This window comes from Pseudophryne corroboree, chromosome 6, assembly GCF_028390025.1.
Source record: "Pseudophryne corroboree isolate aPseCor3 chromosome 6, aPseCor3.hap2, whole genome shotgun sequence".
Lineage (NCBI taxonomy): Eukaryota > Metazoa > Chordata > Amphibia > Anura > Myobatrachidae > Pseudophryne > Pseudophryne corroboree.
Window position 1 is genome coordinate 501,266,072 of NC_086449.1, and position 24,150 is coordinate 501,290,221.

The 24,150-nt window shown below is 40.1% G+C and overlaps 1 protein-coding gene across 4 annotated transcripts in view; it reads right to left on the reverse strand.

Moving 5' to 3' along the window:
- The window catches only part of TAFA2 (TAFA chemokine like family member 2), a 479,149-nt gene that overhangs the window by 95,121 nt on the left and 359,878 nt on the right, over window positions 1–24,150 (reverse strand). For all 4 annotated transcript variants that reach the window (XM_063927374.1, XM_063927373.1, XM_063927376.1 and 1 more), the window contains exon 3: window positions 9,625–9,731. In XM_063927374.1, the coding sequence (XP_063783444.1) occupies window positions 9,625–9,730 (106 nt within the window). In that variant the 5' untranslated portion in view covers window position 9,731. The remainder of the gene's footprint in view (window positions 1–9,624; window positions 9,732–24,150) is intronic.

Genomic DNA, 24,150 nt, shown 5'->3' on the forward strand with positions numbered 1-24,150 from the left:
GGTATCCATGTATCAACAGACTTATTAGATCTTTATAAACTAAACTTTATTCTAATCATTGCTAAACTGAAGACTTAGTTGGACAACTGGAAATCTCTACCTATTTCCCTTTTAGGTAGGTTTGCTGCTATTAAAAGTATCTTGTTTCCAAAAATGTTTTAAGCTATGCAGATGCTACTGATTCATCTCATTGCCAAAGATATCAAAATTTTGAATGCTCTCTTTTCCCATTTTTTGTGGCAGGGGAAACGTCCACAAATTGCTTTTACCAAGTTAAGGCTGCCTCGAAAGAAAGGGGATATATCAGTGATTGGTTGCTCGACACTAGCTCTTATACAGATAATTTATTAGATTCTGCATTATTTGCTCCTTACTCTCCAAATGCATTACTACATTCTAAATTATCAGACATACCAATTTTAATTAAGGAAAACCGCTTATTCATAGATACATACCAAACCTGGATTATTATAACTAAAAAATTCCATGTTAACCCTCTTTACTCCCCATACATTTCATCATGGGGGAATCCAGCTTTCCCCCATCATTATCTAATATCGTCATTGGAAAGAGAAAGGTCTAGCCTAAATTGCTAAAGTTTTTGACCCTGGTGGCAGTTTACTTTCATTTGCTGATCTCCAGACCCGATTTCTCCTCCCTGTTCATAACTTCTACATGTATCTCCAAACTCAACATTATATTCAATCACTACCCACTCCGACAACAACTGACAGCACAACAACTACTTTTCCTTTTTTTACTTAAACTTATCTCTTCTATCACTTATAAAATCAGTTTATTATATGAGCCATTGGCTTTTCTGTCAGCCTCATCCTATTGGGAACCTACTTTGCAGAAATGGTCTGTAGACGTCCCAAGTATCAGTTTATCACCTGATCTTCTATCCCAATATGATACTACTCTTAAATGTTTGCACTCTTCCCATCTACAGGAAGTTCACATTAGGATGATACATAGGGCATATATTTGTCCCGCACAGAGGAAATACATGACAAATCTTGAATCCTGTGCCTACATTAAATGTAAAATGGGGGTAATTCTGAGTTGATCGCAGCAGGAACTTTGTTAGCAATTGGGCAAAACCATGTGCACTGCAGTGGAGGCAGATATAACATGTGCAGAGAGAGTTAGATTTGGGAGTGGTGTGTTCAATCTGCAATCTAAATTGCAGTGTAAAAATAAAGCAGACAGTATTTACCATGCACAGAAACAAAATAACCCACCCAAATCTAATTCTCTCTGCATATGTTATATCTGCCCCCCCTGCACTGCACATGGTTTTGCCCAACTGCTAACAAAGTTCCTGCTGCGATCAACTCAGAATTACCCTCATTGTCCCATGCTACTTTTATTAATTGTGTCTGGGAATGTGGTAAAGTCAAAAATGTTTAGAAAAAGGTAGCTCAATTTATCAATTACATGTTCTTTCACGTACTGCCTGACCCTTTAGAATGTATTTGTGGGAATTTTAAGAATTTGGATTTGGGCCCTAATAAGAAATTCAAACTTCGATTGCTGGTAGTAATTATTACCATTGCAAAAAAAATTATTCTTATACATTGGACTCATCGTACAACTCCCTCCCCATCAGAGGTCAAACAAAAATTGATGCAGGCGTTGTATTATGATATACGGACTACTATTCTTGACATTGAAAATGGTGTAGAAATATTCTACAAAAAATGGGATTTTTTTATTAACACTCTAGATCAGGGGTGTCAAAGACAAGGCCCGCGGGCCAAATCCGGCCCGCCAGACCTCGTCTGATGGCCCGCGGTGCCGCCGCCATGAAACCCCCTTCTCCCGAGTGCCCAGCTCGGGGGGGGCGGGGTTTCGCGGAATGACGCGATTGCGTCGTGACGTCACGGCGCAAACGCGTCATTCAACGAAACCCCGTCGGAGGAGGGAGAAGGGAGCCGCGCAGACGAGGAGGGAGAGGCGGCTGAAGAGCGGCGAGAACCGCTTCAAATGTAAGTCAGCCCCTCTCCCTTCCTCTCTTTCTCTCTCTCTCCCTCCTTCCACCACCTGCCACAATGTGTAAAATGGGGACCTGTACCTGCCGCTATGTGTAAAATGGGGACCTGTACCTGCCGCTATGTGTAAAATGGGGACCTGTGCCTGCCACAATGTGTAAAATGGGGACCTGTGCCTGCCACAATGTGTAAAATGGGGACCTGTGCCTGCCACAATGTGTAAAATGGGGACCTGTACCTGCCGCTATGTGTAAAATGGGGACCTGTGCCTGCCGCAATGTGTAAAATGGGGACCTGTGCCTGCCGCAATGTGTAAAATGGGGACCTGTGCCTGCCACAATGTGTAAAATGGGGACCTGTGCCTGCCACAATGTGTAAAATGGGGACCTGTACCTGCCGCTATGTGTAAAATGGGGACCTGTGCCTGCCACAATGTGTAAAATGGGGACCTGTGCCTGCCACAATGTGTAAAATGGGGACCTGTACCTGCCGCTATGTGTAAAATGGGGACCTGTGCCTGCCACAATGTGTAAAATGGGGACCTGTGCCTGCCACAATGTGTAAAATGGGGACCTGTACCTGCCGCTATGTGTAAAATGGGGACCTGTGCCTGCCACAATGTGTAAAATGGGGACCTGTGCCTGCCACAATGTGTAAAATGGGGACCTGTACCTGCCGCTATGTGTAAAATGGGGACCTGTGCCTGCCGCAATGTGTAAAATGGGGACCTGTGCCTGCCGCAATGTGTAAAATGGGGACCTGTGCACTATAAAAGGGGGCACATGGCTGGGCACTATAAAAGGGGGCACATGGCTGGGCACTTTAAAAGGGGGCAGATGGCTGGGCACATATAAGGCAGGTGGAGCGGTAAATTTTGGATAGACCTACAGATACAACCGGCCCTTTGATGGGGACCAAACTGCTGATGCGGCCCCCGATGAATTTGAGTTTGACACCCCTGCTCTAGATGAACATTCTCAGAATCATATTCTTAATTTTTTTGAAAATTCCTCCTGGAATCTACTTCGACAAATGTCTGCTGACTTATAATTTATTGATTACATATGTATCTTCATTTATTGCGTTGTCTTAGTCAGAAGAAGACTTCTGATTTGCAATGGTATATTATTCTCCCCTCTCCTTTCTCCTTCCCTTATGTGTTTCCCCTTTAATTGTCTTCTTTGTTGGCACTATAGCGCTCCACTTCGATTATATAATTCTTGTAATGTTAAATTCATTTTACTCTGATATGTCTTTGAGATATGTCATTGATATCTCACTTACTTCATTATAATTTGAAACTCCTTCAAATTATTCTATTATGTTTGTATGTTCATTGTCATTCTATTTCTCTGTAATAATCTGAAGTGACTATAATCTTGCTTGAAAATCAATAAAATTTATTTGGAGAAAAAAAACATATTTAGTAAAACTTAAAATTATAAAATAATACAAATAAATCAGTTGAGTATCAACACACTGGTTTGTACTTGAGCGTATACAACAGAGCAATTTATCTCAATTAAACTCTTTATGGGACTCTTGTGTTGCCCTGATTGACCTGATGTTTCTCTCATACTGACAGAACTACCTCTGATTGGCACTGACTTTGACAGATGCTGACTCTGACAGATGTTAACGCTGACTGACTCTCAGACTGTTTTTGCTCCCTCTGACTTGGACTTCACTGGCACTCATTCTGTAAAGTGTTGTCTATGGTTTTCACAGTCTATAGAATGGCTGTCACGTGGGTGAACCATCAGCACCACTGCTCTCACTCACTAAACGGTGAGGGTCTGACCATTCTTCAGTGAGGCACCTTAGCACTAATCCTAAACTTTTAGCTGCCCCTATAGTTATATCTTTTGGCTCATGCTCAGTTTCTGCCCATCAACAACATAAGCCACTTCTAGCCTCTTTGGAGACTCATGGCCAAATGCTTATTTCAGCTGGCTCCTGCTCGTGCTAAAACCAATTTTCCCAAGAGCTGCGTGGTGCAGGTACTGACCAGTAGAGATTTCAGGAAATGTAATTTATCTTCTCTGCCACTCTGGGCAAAAGACAGCCCTTCTCCACTAACCAATTCACTGCCTTGTCCTGGTAAGGCAATGGGAGTTACATACTGTATATTTTAAAGTTTTGTGAGCTTAAAAAGTCTTGTTCAGATATAATCTTATTTTGCAACACTCCTTTGGAATCAGATATTTAAGAAATATTGATGGTAGTGAGTCCCCTGTCCATCTTTTCTTGCCCACCTTAGTGCATTAATATATGCATTAGTCTCAAGAAAGATAATGCCTTAGTATCTGTTGCTAGTTAATATAGACATAGAAGCTGATTCTGAGTTGCATGCAAAGCAAATGCAGCAGAGTCTATTGGCAGTCATCCGTCTGTGAGTTTATGCAACTGCCCTACAAACTCTTTACCAGCATACATCTGCATGACCGAAAGTGCATGAACTGAGACACCCAATTTCTGTATCTTTGCATACTGTAATACCAATTGGTGCATCCTTAGATGCCACTATCGGTTGCACCATTGAAACTTGCACTAATCCTATGGTAGGTGCAGTTTCTCCATCTGACCATGGCCTCCTATACCTGTGGTTGTGCATTTATGAATGCAGCAACATTTGACACACCCGCAGTGCTCCATAACACGCCCACTGAATGGACCATTTTTGAGTACAGTACATTACTAGCCACCTTCCAGGAATGCCACATTGTTAATACCATATATTCCAATAGCAACGGCACCTTTGTGTGTATGCCACATAGTGAATGCCATGTAGGGGTTCATGTACAGTTGCAAAAAATCGTTCAGCTATGTGAATATTGGCATTGCTCTTAATCAGACCCATAATTACACTAATAAAAGGGATGGTGGGGGAATCAGCCTTGATCAAAAGCAATCCAGCAACTGCTGAAAATATATTTTAGCCAAGATTTGTGAAATATTATTATTATTATTACATTTTATTTATAAGGCGCCACAAGTGTTTCGCAACGCTGTACAAAGGACAGTACAGGGAGACAAAACTTAGCATTACAGTAAATAAATAACAAAAATAGAGTACAGGTAACAAAGTACCACAATTCTAAAAACATAATAGAGCTAAGATGTAAATAGTGAGGGAGTAACCATCGTACTATTTGGGGCTGGTGGCCATAGATGGAGATGAGCCTTGACCAGCAGGAGAAAAAGCGGGTAAAGATCACTGAGTAGGAGACAGCTGCGAGTGAAATGTGTCGAGAAGAGGGCTTTGACAACAAGAGGAAAGTGGGCCCTGCTCTGAAGAGCTAACAATCTAGTGGGAAGGGGTGACAGACAGATGACATGAGGCGCAAGCAAGCGGGAGGTAGCCTGATGGCAGTATTTAAGCAAAGCCGAGATGTTTAAGGCATGAGGCAGAGGGATAGAGGAGCAGCCTCAGGACTAGGTTAAGCATCAGAAGGGTACACTTTGATGAATAGGTGGGTTTTTAGTGCCCATTTGAAGCTTTGCAAGGTCGGGGAGAGTCTAATGGAGCTGGGGAGAGTGTTCCACTAACAGGTGCAGCACGGGCAAAATCTTGAACTCGAGCATGGGAAGCAGTGACCAGGGCAGAGAGGAGAGGCAAAGGTCATTGGCCGACCCGTTATCAAGGCAACAAAACAGTTTCCAATAGTAGCCAGTGTGTTAGTACTTAATATATATTGATTGATTATAGTCAAGCAAAAATGGGGTAAATATTAATTTTTGATATTGTGTTGGCAAAAACTGGTCAAAATATTAAATAAATAAAAAATGATGTGCAATAAAATATTAGGAAATGTTGTCTTTTCAGTGTACATATAAAAGAGAAAATGCCAATACAGTTTTGGCCTTTAAATTCTAGAGGTAAATCCTTCTATACTACTAGGAATGTCACTGTGAACAAACTGGTTTGTTCCTAATCATTGTCCCTGCTGGTTAATTAACATGTTTTATACAAAATCTGAGCTTTTGAGGAAGGCTCATGTTGGCATAATGTGTCACTGATGTCACTAGCAGAGCTAATGACTGGAATTTTGAGAGCACCATATGAAACATTTTCATATGCTTTGCCAAAAGGTAGCATGACATGCCAGCTCTTTCTGTAAATAACACATTTCAGCCATCTGTTTTTGTAACCTGTGCACTTTACAGTGCAAATTGCAGAAACAGTGACATTTTGCACACATTTCTGTGTAGAATATTAATATTAAAAAATATCAAATGACTTTGAGTAGATATGTAGCTACACATATCTGCTTCAGATATAGACTTTAGACTGGAAATTATTACATTTGTAATATTTTAATAAATGAAATGCTTAAATCTATGATAACTACTGTACCTCCTGCTCTCTCACATTCTATCTATCTATCTATCTATCTATCTATCTATCTATCTACGACTGTTTGTTTATATGTGTATGTGTAAATATGTTTTGTGTGGGGCGGAGGGTTAGAGAACTTAGACCATATGTACCACTGGGGCTGGGGCTGTTGTGAATGGTTATATAATCTCTGTACAGTGTTTCATAATATGATTGTCATTATATGCAGGGACGTATTAAGAGAGGTGGGTGCCCATGTGTGGTCTCAGTCCAGGCCCCCTCTTCTCTAGCGTGTAGTGGCTGTACAGTAGCTCTGTGCACTAGGAGTACAGAGTGCTAGGAGTACAGTCAACTCTTATGCTCTGCTAGTGCCTACTGCACATGCAGAAGTCTCCAGGAAAAAGATGCTGTGGCCATTTTCCTGGAGATTTTCCCACTACACAGGAAAATGGCCACCGCGCCATTTTCATATTGATTTGCACAAATCTGCTGCCACTATTGGGAGACTCCAGAGAGATAAGTATTGAATAAATGGGTGCAGGGTGTACAGTGTGGGCCCCCTGAACCCAGGGAACTGTGTACACTATACCCATTATAGATACGCCACTGATTATATAGGATATGACTCCCTATTATTTCATGTCTATAAATTAACTTTACTGTCTGAAACCCATCAGAGTTAAGGAAAAGTGGGCATCATATACATCAAAAATGTTCAGTACAGTATGACTCACACTTGTGTCAGAACCACAAGAAATCAAATGGCGGAATACTTAATTACAAGTCCCATTGGCAGATTCTTTCAGTGGAAGCTGATGCAGAAAACATGGCTTGATTATGTCATTGCTCTGAGTGGTTCAATTACCTCATTAAGAAAATTCTCACACACTAAAATTAAACAAGAGCCAAGTAATGGGGGTCATGCATTATACATACTTTATCTCCTTCATACTGGTGAGACTTTGAGGCATCATTGTTTAAAATAGGGGGGTCTGCTCTTTCAAGTAATTTGTACCCTAAAAAGTTATTTTCTGGTAATTATCAGAAAACAACACGCAGTACTACAAAAAGTGTTCAGAGATGAGCGAGGCTCTAATATCCAGATCCCCCCATCCCATTCTAGATTTAGTAAACACAGGAGTGACCTCATTTGATGTGTTAAGTTGTAAACATTTAAATAGCGTGCCTTGTTGGACCATCAAGTTATTTTCCTACACATTCAATGCATTTTGTTTAAATGAAAAATAATCCTAGAACATATTTAAGAGCATTTTTATTATGAAAACCAATGTGTAGAATACTGTTTTTCTGTCTTATTTAAATGGTACATTAATCCTGAAGTCAGAACCAGAAAGTCTTTCTTGGTTGTATTTATTAGAAAAAAATATATACAAGTTAAATTTCAAATTTATTGGAAAAAAATATCCATTTTGGATAGATTTTATTTTTTGTGTCAGTAGAAAGATGGAATTTTTTTTTAATGACTTTGGGGAAAAAAACAAGTAATAATCTGCGTGTGTACTGTGCAGTGTACAAAGGGGATAATTCAGAGTTGGGAGTACAGTACAAAACAAAAAAAAACAAATATAAAAGTAACTTTGGACCTGGGCAACACATGCTGCAATACAAGGTGTGCAAATACTATTATTTATTTATTTAATTAGTTTTAAGTTAGTTAGTTTTGCATGCAGGGTAAATACTAGCTGCTTTTGCATGTAGCCCTCATGTGCTAGTCAGCTTTATTTTTATACTGCAATCTAGAATATGGTTAGGACACACCCCTCCCAAACTTAAATCTCTCATAATCATAATCAGCGAGGGCACCCAACCCTTTACGCAGCTAAACCTGATTACTGTGGGTGTGATATGCGCGATAACGGGAATCACTATAGAAAGGAGAATGGGCGTGATATATCATTTGAAATTTTGAATACTGCTCTATAACTTCACCTTTCTTAATGTTTGCATGTCTTTAATATATTCTTTATTTTTGTTTTCAACAGAAGAACAAACAAAAAGCTGATATAACAATACAAAACAAAACATTTCATAAACATTTAGAGACAATGACAGCTAACCAACTCAGATCACTGTGACATACAGTATCAGTCACAATGAGATCTACCAATAAGTCTAAATGACAAAAATGTCTAATTATAATCAGGTATGGCACAACATGGAAAATGTACACTGGTATGAAGGAAAATGGGAGAAGGGGATGTCCATGAAGAAGAGGGGTATAGAGAGAGCCCATGCAGCTTCAGGTAGAATATGTAATATATGAGAATCCATAAATAGGTTTCTGCGAGTGTTGGTTGGGCATTGAGAAGAAAACTCAAGGTAAGTACTTACACTCATGAACTAACAACGTTATTTATAAGGTGGGAAGTGTATGAAAGGGAGTCCTTAAACTTAATCCATAGGAACCAGGTGGACAATAATTCTGAGAATCTGTCTGACAAAGCCATAATGATTGTCATTCATTGACTTGGAGAACTCAATGCAGTAAAACCAATCCCTATTTGATAGGGAGTATCAGGATTGCCAGGGAGTTGGAATCAAGACTTTAAAATTCACAGATAAGGAAGACATAACAATCACTTACTCCAATCAGTCACACCAAGTGCACCGATTAAAGTAACCTCTTTGCTAAACAGTATATATTTTGAGAAATAAGCAAAATAATATATTAAAACAGAAGAAAGTCCTGTACTCGCATCCAATTATTTAGAGTGGGTGCAATCCCAACAGAACGAGGTCCGCTGAATATATAGGTGTCCACACAAGTGGCGGGTGCACTCTCACAAATGTACTCAGATTCTGTGGTTGATATCAATTGTTCTTTATTATAGCCTCATAGATACGACGTTTCGACCCTTCCACAGGGTCTTTTTCAAGACAGGCGATATGACATCTTTATTTCATGTTGTGCATAATTTAAACAATGCCTAAAGAGAATACAAAAAATGAAAAAAGACTAATATATTGTAATAACTTGTGTGGTGGAATTACAATCTATCTGTATAACACTGTATAACACTTTAAACCGGATGCTTTTTTATACAATGTCCAAGTATAATAAATATATATTTTCAATCAGATATAAATGTACTCAGCTTACAGCATATGTGAAAAATAAAAACAACAAACTGGATTGATAGTATCTTAAGTTCAAAAGCTAGAGTAATAAAAGCAAGCACAGATGGACATAATGAAAACTTGTTGCAATTATTCATTGAAAGTTGTAAAACATAATAAAATAATAATAAAAAACATTAACAAACAACTGACCTTTTTGATGAATTGCCCCAACTGTCAACTTTGCCCATAGAGTTCCAATAAATATTATTATAAGAAATGTGCCTTTTGTTGCCTTCTGCAGATATCTTTTATTCATTCTGTTAAAATAAATGAAACAATATTATTTCATGCAGCATAGTTTCAAAGTATAAATCACAGCTCGCATCACTGGTAAAAGATAAGATATCTTGATAGAAATAATATACTTGAAGAAATGGGTAGCACTCAGGGAGTTATATTGTAAAAATAATTCTTATCTTATTTAATCATCCGCATGATGCATCATCATACTGGTAGCTTAACTAATGTTTCAGTGGGACTCCGCCCACTTTTATCAAGCTGAACACAAGCAGCCTCGTTCACTGAAACACTGGTGAAACTGCCACTATGGTGATGCATCATGCACTTAAGGTACTAAGAATATAAGACCCTCAGTGCCATCCATGTCTTGATGAATATACAGTATGTAGGATTTAAGTCTTGCATGACAAGGACTCTAGGGCAATTAGAGTGAGTGCCAGGCTAGTATATTGTTTTGTATATACAGTATATAGTCACACCAGTCCCAATGTCAATGTGGTAGGCCACTGAACGTTTTTTGTTGTATTTCTGTCCAAGTTCAGGTGACAAAACGTGTTAATGGCCTTTCACGTTGATGTTGTGATGTTGTGACTAGTGTTCCTGTAGATGATCCAGAGATCGCTATTCAGATAAACCTATGTTTTTATAATTGTTTGTAAGCAGACATTGTTGAAGTTTTATTTGGTGACTAAAGCCTAATTTTTATGATTTCACACTATGTTGGCCATTTTTACAGCCTTGTTGCGTAACATATGCAGCGTGGCTGCTGGCTCCCGAGATTCACGTGTGCGAGCGTCTTCATTGTCTCCCGAGATGGTAGGCAGGAGCATGCTCTCCAGTGGTTCTCGCCATTCGGGGTATGCTGTTGCTTCCATGGTTCACGCAATCAGTCTTCCACTGTAGTCTCAGATCAGGTTAGGAGTAATCCACGGTCCTCTCCTCCACTGGGCTGTCTCCTTTCCTGTGCACGGATCCTGTCCTCAGCAATCCGCTTCCTCAGTTGGGCAGTGATGTGGGCGTCTCTCTCTCTGAGCAGGGTTATTCTCAGTGCTGTTGCTGTTCCACTTGCCAGCTGCCCTTACATATTCCAGTCACTGGCTCCCAATCTCACCCTGGCAGCAAGAGGTGATCTTCATAGTCCAGCAGCTCCTTTCCTCCTTCTGGGCACCATTTCTCCAGTGATGATGACTCTGCTTATATGGGTCCTGAGTAATTTCAGGGACTCCTCTCTTTCTGGTATCCCAGACAGTGACAGGGTCCCATGACCCCTGCAGCAGCATGCCACCTGGCTACTTTGCCCAAAAACCCAGGGATCCAATGACCTAACAGGGATTTTTGCTGGCCATGGGGAGAAACACAACTCTACAGTGGCAGCAAAGTGCCCTTTCAGAAACTGACAAGGTCACAAAAAGTTCAGCCCTAGCATAACATTGGGCTATACAGGTTGCATAGAAAATTAAATATTAAAGAAAAAGATAAAGGGTCCCCTTTTGTTTATAAATATGGGGAAACACATTTACAAGGCATGGCTGCTGAAGACTCTGCGACTTTCCAACAGTCACAGCTCATACTGCGCCCCAAGGTCATCTACCCCCCCCCTCAAAGCTCATATTGCACCCCTCTCACACAGGTGACACTCCACTACCTTGCTGTCACAGCTCAGACTGTGCTACCCCCATGCAGCTGCCATGGGGCCTGAGACACTTACAGGGCCTGCAGCACCCCCTCCACCTAGTCAACTCTAAGGACCATAATGCCACCCTCCATGAGGAACGGCTGCAGGTGTTCATCCCCACCCAGAATAGTGGGTGCAATCCATGCTCCCTATCAAGCAGTGTACCTGGCCAGCACAGCTACTCTCCATGCCAAAGCTGCAGTAGTTTGGCTGCAGAGAGCCATGGGACTGGGGGAGAGGGCTAAGCTCTGCCTGCTCTCATCCTCAGCTCCCTGGCCACTCCTGGACTCCTGCCCTGGCAAACTCTGACTCCGCATCTTCTGGCATATCAAATGAAGAGGCTGTCCATGGAGGAGCGGGGGGATGCTCCCTATGCAAGTACACAGGGTCCCATTCCTGGGGGTGCTCCCTATGCAGGTACACAGGAGAAGGTACGGGTGTTCTTCCCAGAGCTGTGTGTGTGCCACTTTAAAAAATCTTTGTTAGAGCCCTGCAGCAGCAGGATAAATGCTGGGGCAGAAGGAGTTAATTATAGCCACGGGTCCAGTCATGTGGCCTCAGAAGAGACAGCGGATTGGAGAGAGGCTGCTGGGAGAAGCATAGACTGCTGGGAAGAAGAATGTGGAGAGCATGGTGTGTGCTGGCAGATGGAGGAACGCGGGGCAGAGTGGGAACTATAAACTGGAGAGAGCCACAAGATCCTGGGAGGTGAGAGCACCGCTGTTAAGGAGAGTAGCAACGTGTTGCCGGGGAGTGTTGCCGGAGAGTTGGTGTTGAGATGATGCAGCCAGAGGACCAGACACTGCCACGCCTAGTGATAGGCGAGGATGCCGCAGCCATCTTGAGAGAGAGAGTGAGGAGCCATTACCACAGGAATAACTAGCTTGAGTTTATTACAAGTTCAAGAGAAATGTTTGCGCTCCAGAGCAGAGTTTAATCACAAGGGTAAGCGACATATAGTATCTGTGCTAAAGGACTGAGTTTGTGTAACACAGACAGATACTAATTGCTGGAAGCCCCTTTATCATGACATAAGTGCCGTTGCCAAAGGATTTTGCTCTTCCTTGCTAGGTACATCTTCTTTGAAATAAAGTAATGAGTTGTATTGACATTTGTCCATCCCATGATCTCCTTAATAACTGTGTGCCCATTCCCCCCATTGACATGCTGTGGCACCACGACCTTTAATACGAGCTCCAATGAACATTGCCTGTGAAGATACTTGTTACCTTGGCTAAGGAAAGTTAGAAAGTCAGTATTTAGGTTTACTGAAATGTATTGTCATTATTCTTATCTTATCTTCTTATGATCACATTATAGAACGGAATGCACAGTGTCTTATTTGACTTTCCTGATTCCAAAGATTTTTTGTTCAATTTGTGATTCCACTTGTTCTCATCCTGATTTTAATTCTTCTTCTTTGTGATTCTAATAACTTGTCTTTTGCAAATTGGATGACCTTTTGTGGTGGAACTATAGGGAAATTGCATATTCCTGTTTTTCTTGTATGCCAAAGTCTTCTTTTTGTGATTTATCATCCAAGCACAGTTCTTTAATTAACCAATCATCCCAAATCCACAGTTCAAAGACTTCCTGTTAGAATTGCTGACTCACTTCTGAATTGTATCAATTTTCATACCTCTCTGAGCATGGTACTATGAGACAAGGTATGGAGTACAACATTTTAGGGGAAAGGTCAGTCACATAGCCACCCAACACCTGTGATACCGCTCTCAACCACTTAGAAATACCATGCCAATCCCGGGGGTGTTATATCTACATCCCTGCTGCCTCTGTCCCTATGTCCCCGCTGCTACTCTCTCTCTCTCTCTCTCTCTCTGGAGATCTGAGTTGGGGGGGGGCTTAAAAATGTTGCTATGAGGCCCACAAAGTTCTAGTTACACATTGGTATACATATATCACAGTATAAAAGTGCCCTCTTTATCCTGCAATGTACTGTACTGTAATATACAATATACTTATAATACAGTATTATTATTATTATTATTATTATTATTATACTGTATGTCAACTGAAGTGCCTATATAACATATGGAGGAAGCATCCAATGGAAAAAAATCTAATAAAGAGTGCTGGCATTCTTTTTTTATACTATATATATAATTTCAATAGACATAATTGTACACATTAACTAGAAATCCTAGATAGATGCATTATTTATCTAGAATTTGGTTAGCAGCAATTCCAGTAAAAACACAGAAAAAAAACAGCACTCCAAAAATAGTATGGTAGAAAAATCTAAAAAAAAAACAATGTATTTCCATATAGTGTAGGAATATCAATGAATCCAACTATTATGTTCTCAACTCTATGCTCTCTACCTATCAGCTGCAGGACTGCAGCCCCCCCAGGCAAAGTCAACTACCTCAGCTCAGTGAGCTAGATGCAGTCTGTGAGACTGCACTGGCTACACTGTGACTGGCAGTGACATCCTGTTTGAAGTCCTACCTGCCAGTCACCTGCAGGACAGGCAGTCCCATTGAGAGGTGTTTCCTTCCACCAGGACTGCCAGACCATGTGGCGATTACCAGAAAAAACAACCCTGATCCAGGCGCTAATTTGTTAATTGTATTATTTACTCTTAATTTAAGATTTATAAATTTAGAGCTGCAATCTTTGTCCAGCTGTACCTGTGTACGTACAGCTAAACTTGATCAAAACACTGATCAAGAAGCTACACAAGAAAAAAGAAAAATGACTGATTGCGCTATTACTCCAGGTGCGTATATGAATAAAAACACGTGTTTTTCACTTCTCTGGTGTTTATTTTAGTACAAACGTTATATCTCTACAACAATATAAAAAATGTAAGTATGCATACTTACATTTTTTATATTGTTGTATGAGATATAACGTTTGTACTAAAATAAACACCAGAGAAGTGAAAAACACGTGTTTTTATTCATATACGCACCTGGAGTAATAGCGCAATCAGTCATTTTTCATTTTTCTTTTCATTTTTCTTTTTTCTCATGTGGCGATTACTCCTTGCCCGGTCAGCCCTACCCAGCATCTATAGGCTGCAGCCAATACAGTCCATAGAAGCTGGGTTTTGCAGATGTGCAGTACTGCTGCAGGTACTGTACATGCACCGGTCCGGGAACCTGTCAGCTACATTGTGCAGGTGCCAGGACCTGGCAGGCAGCGGGGACAAAGTAGCAGGACTGGCAACACGGCCAGTAGCACCCCCCTCCTCTATCAAGGTAGGAGCTGCCGCTGCTCTAAAATTAAACAAACCCTGTCTGAGCACTGTGGGCCTGATTCACAGATGGGTGCATAGTAGTAGTATCTGTGATGGTTATCACAGTCACTACTGCTAAATTGTGCTAATGCCACCAAATGGTTCTAGCTTGTCAACCATCAGCTTTGCACACAATTCTGAATCAGGCATTGTGTGCAGTCAGTGTTGCAGACAGCGATTGTCAATGCACCAATGTACAGAATGAGGTAGTGTACCCTTGGGCGCCATCCTTGAAGATTTGCTGTAGCTGCAATATAGTTTGGAAAAGAACTAAGATTAAGATGTGCAGCTGCTGATTGATGATTTATTAAAGGGATTTCCAGCTAAGAAAAAAAGTGTGTATATACAAATGCCCTTGTGAAAGCAGTTGGGTGTTCAGGCTGCAAGGATGCAAGCACAGAGAAGTATTACTGAGCTCAAAGTCAAATACAGATAAGTAGGCATTGGAATCAAATAATGATTTATCAAAATCATTGATGAAATGATTCCAATGGTCAACCCAGAAATGTTGAGGATCCAGTTTTTCTTAATATTACAAGTATTTTTCTCTACCAATGTGTTGCGGGGTGGGGGAAGGCAAGCAGGATTGGCGTCCATACTTGCTAGAGATATATGAATATTCAATTAAATCCCCCAATTATTTAAAACACACATTGCTCAGCATGCCATACAAGGGATTCAAAGTACCAACCTCTTCTATGTTGCAAGCCTAGTAATTATATCTAAACCTAGTTGTAATTGTGTGGTTTCACACTACATACATTTGCTTAGCTGCAGTGATTTCTACTGACAAAACTAACTTCACATAGGTAGAATGACAAATGGGTTGCATTTAATTATCCTGAATTAGTGAATGCCCTGCTTATTTGAAGAAAAACATAATTAGATAGATAGATAGATAGATAGATAGATAGATAGATAGATAGATAGATAGATAGATAGATAGATAGATAGATACAGAATTATAATTGTGGAAAAAGTAAAGACATTAGAATGTCTAATGGTAACAATTGAGAATAAAGAAGATGAAATTAAGGATATCCCAAAGAAGTTAGATAACTTGGAGAATGAGTTGTGGTTAGGAAACAGAGAAAATCATTCAGGAAAGAGGAGACAATGAATATAACAATGTACATAATTGGAAATCAAATTGTAATGGAGGGAAAGTAGTGATTCATTCCTATAGATCCAGTCTAAGAAGTGACATACTGATTAAAATGTCAGATCTCCATTCCCATCTCCAGATGTACATTTCAGAAGCAGCATTTTTTTAAAGAGAGGAAAAGGAAATATTCTGTTCTCTACACAAAGTGAAAAGAAGACCTACATATGTGGTTAGAATCCCCATAAAGTATCAAAAGGAGATTTCAAATTGGAGAAGAGGCAAATGAGGGAGAGGAAAGTACACCCCCCCCCCACTCCCTCCTCCCCCCCCCAAAAAAAAAACAAACCTCAGTCATATTTCCAAGACCACACTAGGCAGGCATCATTAGTGTTTCTAAGACCAAATTATCATCACTCCCAAATCAGGGTATTAGAGAAAGACCTTAATTTCACACCAGATCAGCATGTCAATAAATTGGAATTGTTTACTGATCTTGACAGGCTTATTAGGGGTCTCACCCTCTAAAGAAACTTTTTGAAAAACCCAACACCTAAATTGTCCTATGTACTTAGAGAAAATCATGAGTGCCTCTCCCCTCTAAATATTATCTGGCCGAATCAAGAATTAGTTATACTGACATATGTTATGACATGATGAGAGAAGATTTTAGTGGAATCAAGATATAAAACAAAAGCAAACTGATTTGTGAAGAGAAGAAAGCTGTTAAACAATTAAAAGATAATGGGAATTTTGTAAGGATATCTAGGAGAGGCCTATAAAATTCTAAATGTGCGTGAACATAAGAAAGGCTAATGGATGACTGCACTAAAATACATCATGAGGAATTAGTCAGACTTTAAGATCAGGCCTAAAAATATCACCTTATTTGTGAAGAGGAATTGGATTTCTTATAAATTAAACACCCCAGAACACTAATCTTTTACCATATTCCTAAAATTCATAAAAATAAAGAAAATATCCCACGGAGACAGATTACATTGGGGGTATGTTCTTTTACAGCTAATTTGTCTCATATAGACCTGGAACTTTAACCATATCTTAGGAAACAAAATTGAAGTCTTTTTTGAAGGATTCTACCAGTTTTCTAAGGGACTTAAATAGTTTTTAATGGAAATTGTTTTATAACTAGTTAACAATTCATGTGCAAGTCTAATATTCTTTAAGTCTACACGATAAGGGTTTAATAGCAGTCAAAAAATCTTATCAGTACATCGTGAGGTCTCACAACTACAACAGAAATTCCTTATGGAAAGTATAAAGTTTATTTTAGTGCATCATTTTTTGTTGTTGTTAGAGCACACCTAGATAATCATTTGATTCCTGAATGGACTATTATGGTTTTCACCTATAGCAGCCACCATTCCTGGGAAAAGAAAGTTTTACCAGTTCTTGAATGCCACCAGGATTTAGCACAGATAACAAAGAGTCAATGTGGAAACTAGCTGTGCACAAGCAATGGGCTGAGTTGGGAACAGCAATAATAGTTCAGTGGCTTTAGGCAAATACACAGAAAGAAACTGATAATGACTGAAACCTGGGAGAAGAGTAAGGCAGGCTGAGAATCCTCTTCCAGAAACAAAAGGTAGAATTCAGATTGATTCAGGGCTGGCAAAGGTAGGATGCAAACAGGAATTACAAAAACCAGGGACTAGTTTCAAGGCAAGAATGGCAGGCAGGAACTATCAGAATAACTCCTAGAAAGCAGCAGCAGGGCAGATGACTTTTGGCAGTACAAAAGCTATAGCCATCAATGCACTAAAGCCCCGACTGCTTTAACTGTTCAGGGGGTCAATCAGTGCCCCAGAGTAAATTGCCCAGCTGAGCAACTGCACATACGGATACAGGTCCTTTGCAATTAATCACATGGCAGCTGGGTAGCTGCACTTACAAAGACAGACATTTTGCAATTACTTACACTGCAGCTGAGAACATAAGGAAGCATCCAAAAAGAGTCCTGGTTGCCTAACTATTGTCGGAACCATTGTGGCCAACTATACCTGTAAGCTGCTGAAGTGGCTCTTAACACTTGTTCAAAGGAGAGTATTTTTTCCAGAAACAAGCAACTGCGATGGGCACTAAATTTACCCCATCATATGCTAACATTTTTATGGGAGAATGTGAGAAGAAATTTGTTTTTGGGAATGAGAATCATATTAGATTTTTCTGACTGTAAGTGTATTTTGATAATCTAATATCCATTTGAGGAAGATGAGTTGAGTATTAAGAGATTTGTGGATCACATACATGCAAATAATACTTTTATGTTCATCTTCAAGATTGAAGAGGAATCAATTTACTATTCATATCTAGTTTGCAAGGGTAAAATAGGTGGAGGTATAAATACTAGGACATTAAGGAAACAAATGTGAACAGTTTTATACTATGGCATAGTTGTCATCTGCCCACCTAGAAAAGTAATGTTCCTTTTGCATAAATTAGATTAAGACTAAAGACAAGTTGCACAAGTATTGCTGATTACTGGGAACAATCTGAAATATTAAAAAAACAGGTTTGTGGAAAGAGGGTATGAACTTAATAAAATCAAAGAAACTAGAACTAGAGCATCTGGACTCAATAGGGATGATGTGCTAAAAGAAAAAAACCTGGGCTAAGCATGATCAAAATATAGACAGATTATTACTCAATACCAAAAATAGAAAAATGGCAAAACTCATAGAATTTCTTTGGAATAGTTCCATTTTGGGTCTCCTAACTGCCAAGATACCAACCGCCGGGATCTTGTACTGATCCTTATGAAACATAAATGCATTCTGTGCTTAGACTTGGGTCCTATCGCCATGATATCTCATTATGGTATGCAATTATTCCAAAATACGGGAAAATCCAATATCCAAAATACCTCTGGTCCCAAGCATTTTGGATGTAGGATACTCAACCTGTAGTTGTTTTTTTCCATTAATTCTGGTTGGAAATGTCCTGGGTTAAATGTGTAACATAAACGTGGTCTGTGGCTTGTTTGTTTAACTCTGGTGCACAGAAAAGATGCTGCCTGACATACTGATTGCAGCTTGGCCTCTGACCTGATGAACATGCTGATACTGTGATGTCAGGTCTCAGCAGCTCCTTCACCTTGCAGGCATGTGCTTGTCACTGGCTGCTGCTGAGTGTAGGTGGTAGCTGTCTATAAGAAGCCATTTAAAGCTTCTAAGCAGCCATTAGGGAAATACAGTAAGTGCGAGTTTGTATTGCGTGACCGTCAGTAAGGAGACCACCGGTCAGCATACCAATGCCGGCATCCCAGCAGTGGAATGCCAGCATGGGGGGGGGGGGCAAGTGCAAGAAACCGGTCACATAACTACATCCTGTAAGTGTGTCCTTTCAATTTGTAGCTGTCAAGGGGGGCAAAAAGTCAACTAGTTTCGCTCTCTCTCACTCTCTCGGGTAAATAATTTTCTATAATGCTTCAGAGGAATGATAGAATCTGATTGGATGCTATTGGCAATATCACCACTTTTAATTTTTAGAACCTTTAGTAAATTTACCCTTTAGCGCTTTCTCGACTATTAGGCAGAGGCCCAGATTTATCAAGCCATATAGACTGATACATTGGATTGTACTGTGATAAAGTACCAATCAACCAGCTCCTAACTGCAATGTTAGACTGTGTTTGAAAAATGACAGTAAACAGCCGATTGTTGGTACTTTATTGCTGTGCAATTTATCACTCTCCAAAGCATTATAAATCTTGGCAAGAGTCCTCTGTGTGCACCAGAGGGAAAAAACAAGTCACAGGCCACGATTATTATATATTTATCCCAGGACATTTCCAACCAGCGATGACAGAGGAAACACCTATTTGGGGGATAAAACACACACACAAACACACACGCACAAATACAAATAGGAAGTTACTGGAGTTTGAGGCTTACAAGTGAATAGGGGGTAGGCAATATGGAAGTCCTACCTGTACCAGGTGTAATGGTTGGCATTACTGCCTCACAGCACTGAGGTCATGGGTTTGATTCACACATGGTTCTTAATGGTTAGCATTACTGCCTCACAGCACTGAGGTCACGGGTTCAATTCCCACCATGGCTCTGCATGTGCGAAGTTTGTATATTCTCCACGTACTTGCATGGGTTTCATCCAGGTACTCCAGAAACCTCCCACAATCCTAAAATATACTGGTAGGTCAATTGGATCCCCCCCCCCCAAAAATAAAAAATTAACCCTAGTATGAATGTTTGCACGTGTACAAGTGGTAAGGATTATAGATTGTAAGCTCCACTGGGGCAGGGACCGATGTGAATGGCCAAATATTCTCTGTAAAGCACTGTGGAATATGTGTGCGCTATATAAATAACTGGTAATAAATAAATAAAACCATATAGAGTACATTGGTGCCCCCACTCCGCAGTGTGATATTAAAAAAATACTTATTAAACTATAGAAATTTCTGGAAAAAAATTATGTTATGAACAGTTTAGAAGGGAAAATTCATCAGTTAAGCGGTTAAGTGAGATAATATGAATTCTAGTCAGCTTTTTTATCAATATAATACTGTATGTTTGGTCTGAAGGGTATATTTATGTATTTATATGTATGTTGTATTTCTTGTATATTTGTGTGTGTATATAGGTATCCTGGGGTGCAGGGGTTTGGATGGGGCATGTTCCCTGAGTGACAGAGAACGTGGTGTCTGGGAGTGAGTTGCAGCATCATGATGAATTAAGGGTGATGATAAGCAATAATCACTCTTCAACCACAGCTCTTCCTGCCTTGTTTCTGCTTCACTACAGTGCAGCCGCAGGCTCACTGTGTCTGTGTTGAAACACTGGCTTTGGTGCGCACAATATAAAGGGAGCCAGGAGGACTGAGGAGGGAGTAAAGTACAGATAAGCAAGGCTGATCTGTTTTTGCTGTGGTGTGTTTACCGAGGCATTGGTCCAGTGAGGTGCCTGACCAGAGAAACTGCCAGCGCCAATGCTACAAAGTATGATTAACATTTTACTGATTACAGATACTATAGATATACTTGCTTTCTGATTTATTTCATTCCATGGGCCATGGTGTATAGCTATGATGCCTTATGTCTTTTATGGTGGTTGTTGGAGTTATCTAGTTTCTATTGGACTCATTACAATGTTCTTTGTATTGTATGGAGGTCACTTGAATGTTTGGTGTATAATATGACGGGCACTATGATGCTATCTGTTTTATTTCATTGTCCACTGATGTTAACTGAATAGTATGAATGTCACTGAAATGTTCTCTGTATTATCTAGCAGTAACTGTAATGAGCTCTGTATTATATGGCGGTCACTGCTATGTTCTCTGCATTATTAATTGAATTGATTTACTGCAGTGACTAGGTTTGCGGGATGAATATATGGAGATATTCAGAGCACAAACCATACCACCTATGTAGACCATGCCCCCACATGCTAGTCATACCACCACAGCGATTGTCGTACCTTCTGCAGTTGCACACAATAAGTCCTTCAGAATTTTCAGCTCCATACACATGCAGATCTTTGTCTGGTACTGGTTAAATAAACGTAAGAGGATTTAAATACCTCATACAGATTGATACACTGAAAAATTATCAGATTACTTGTTTGAGAGTTTTTACAGTAATTGAAGTGGTATATTCCCTGTAAGGTATATTCATTCAGTCACAATGTTAAATTCCGATACAGTAGGAAAAAAGGAAGGCTCATAGGTGACAGACTAGCAGTTGAATATATGTGATAATAGGCACTGGAACAGGGGGGCAGCTTGCCCCCCCAAAAAAAACAAAATATATATTTGAGATGCACCAGTCAAAGTACTGATTAGCAGGCCTCAGTGCGGCTGCCAGCTACAGTTAATACAGGCAGTGTCAAAACAGAGATAATACCCTTTCCAGCTGCTCTAACTCCACTTTTCTCTGCCTGCACCTGGGGCCCTACTCCCCCTTGCACCCAGCTCCAACCCCTACAGTGTGTGCCTAGTTACTCTGATCTGGCCCCTCCTGTGGGACCATCCCTGTGCTCTTCTCACCTCCCATTTTTACATTCCTCACCTCTTCCCACTTAGCTCTGCTTTGTCCTCCAACCACCATCCCTCATGGCAACCCATCACCTCACCCCATTTCCAACCAGGTTCAGCTGAAAATATACCCTGTAACGTCTCATTACCTACCATGCACAGCCTCAGCCAGGGTGTGATCTATGAGTGGATCTTTTCTCTTTGTCTTCTACATAAAGTCAACCTGAAAATTCAAGATACCTATAAAAGGTATCTACAGTACTGTGCTTTCCTTGTTTCCCATCGCAATAGCGAGGGGATTAGCCACTGTAGTCTATGGGCTACATGTCACACAATTTACTGTTAGAGGGATTGTCCAGATCCCTCCCCGGTAACAGCCACTGGTGTATGTGCAGACTAAAGACTGCACATCCGCAGTAGGTCCGCAGTTTAAAATAAAGTTGTCCCTGATGTCATCACTTTAGTTTACACATTTCTGGGATAGGCTCCTCTCGGAGTGTCTGCCTCTAGTGTTAATTTGTAATACATCTGGGTGGAAATGTTGTATTTTTCTTTTAATAGACTATTATCTACATACTCCATAGTGTCCTCTATGTTATTTTTTTTACATAAATGTCTGCGTGTGTGTGTGCATAGCTAGTTAGTTAGTTAGTAGATAAATATAGATATCTATATAAAGATAGATTAGATAGATAGAAATCTCTGTCATCAGGTAGGTAGTGTGGTGGGTAAGTCTAATTGCCTCTAAGTGGGTGACATTCAGCAATTTAGGGGGGCCAAAATGAATTTATATCTTGCACTTTTCCATTATCACATACGGGGCTCCACAACCTTTTTGGTTAGAGGGGCCCCAACCAAAAAGGTTGTGGAGCCCCGTATGTGATATTGGAAAAGATAAAGCGATGCAAAGTGTACGTCCTGGAAAGATCTTTTTACAGAGCATGACAAATCCTGTTATCTCCTTGCCTAACCTCCAGAGTCACATTAAAATGTTTTACATCAACTCAGTCTTTCAGATGAATGAGAAAAACAACTGAACTAATACATGTATCCCCTTTAATAAAATAATTTGTAAAAACTAAAATTCAATAGATTTATCAATGAAAATATTTTAAATACCTAGGGATAAAGCTTTCTGGGATCGTTCATTGCTATATCTGTTCAATTACCCAAATATATTCAAAACTGTAAAATTTAGTTGCATTATGACACAGCCAAGAAATGTGTGCCTATGCCACGCCAATGCTGTTACAATGACTCTATTTCTTGAAAAAAAAATGTTGTATCACTTTACAGTCTTAGGGGTACATTTACTAAGAAGTGATAAGAGTGGAGAAGTGAGCCAGTGGAGATATTTCCCCATCAACCAATCAGCAGCTCTGTATCATTTTATAGTATGCAAATTATAGATGTTACTTCAGTGCTGATTGGTTGCCATGGGCAACTTCTCCACTGGCTCACTTCTCCGCTCTTATCACTGCTTAGTAAATGTACCCCTTAATCCTTAAAAATGTAAACCAAAACTTAATCCTGTAGCATATAGCCAACTATTCTAAAGCCTCTGTGAGAGCTCCGGAGGGGGCATGGGAGATGACAGCAAGTTTGCGTCATCATGGCCTAACCCTTGCTGTTCAAATCCTTTATTTGCAACATTATATTTTGTACAGCAGGGCTACATTGACGTGATTCAATGAAATTCGCAGTATGACACCCCAAGACCACCAGCTGTGCTTCCAAACTTCCTGTATACCACAAAACAGCACAGTAAAACAGGGATTACATATTATCATTGTACAGTATACTGTATATGATATGACTGCATGTGAAGAAGTCTGGCCTGATAATGTATTGGTACTTAGGGAAGTAATCAGGAGTGGCAGGAATTGATTGGGTATGTCTGAAGCTTTTTATCAGCAGACATTACTTTCAGTTGTGAGGGGAATGTGCTGGAGCCTGCTGTGTCAGGAGAATACCCACTCTGCAGTAGTATCCAGTCATATAGTCAACAATCTCTATGTACAGATGAGTCTTTGCTCATCTTTGCCACTAGCAGTGGCAATCGCGAGTTAATTGCCACAACTAAAGTGCTCGCTGGCGTGATCAATAGACTTGCATGGGTGCTTATGCTCCCACGAACAGGTCACATGTGGGCACATCTAGTCGCAATGCAGCCACATGTGTGGCCCCCTTTTGCTGGACTGGTGAGGAGAGACATATCTGTAAACCTTCATAATGAATACAATTATGATGTTTATATGGTTAAAATGCCGACATTATACATATCGACATCTGGAAAATGTCAACATGGACAAAATGTTGACATATTAAAAAAGTTATTAGGATTAGGTTTATGGTAAGAGTTAAACATAGAGTTAGGGGTTA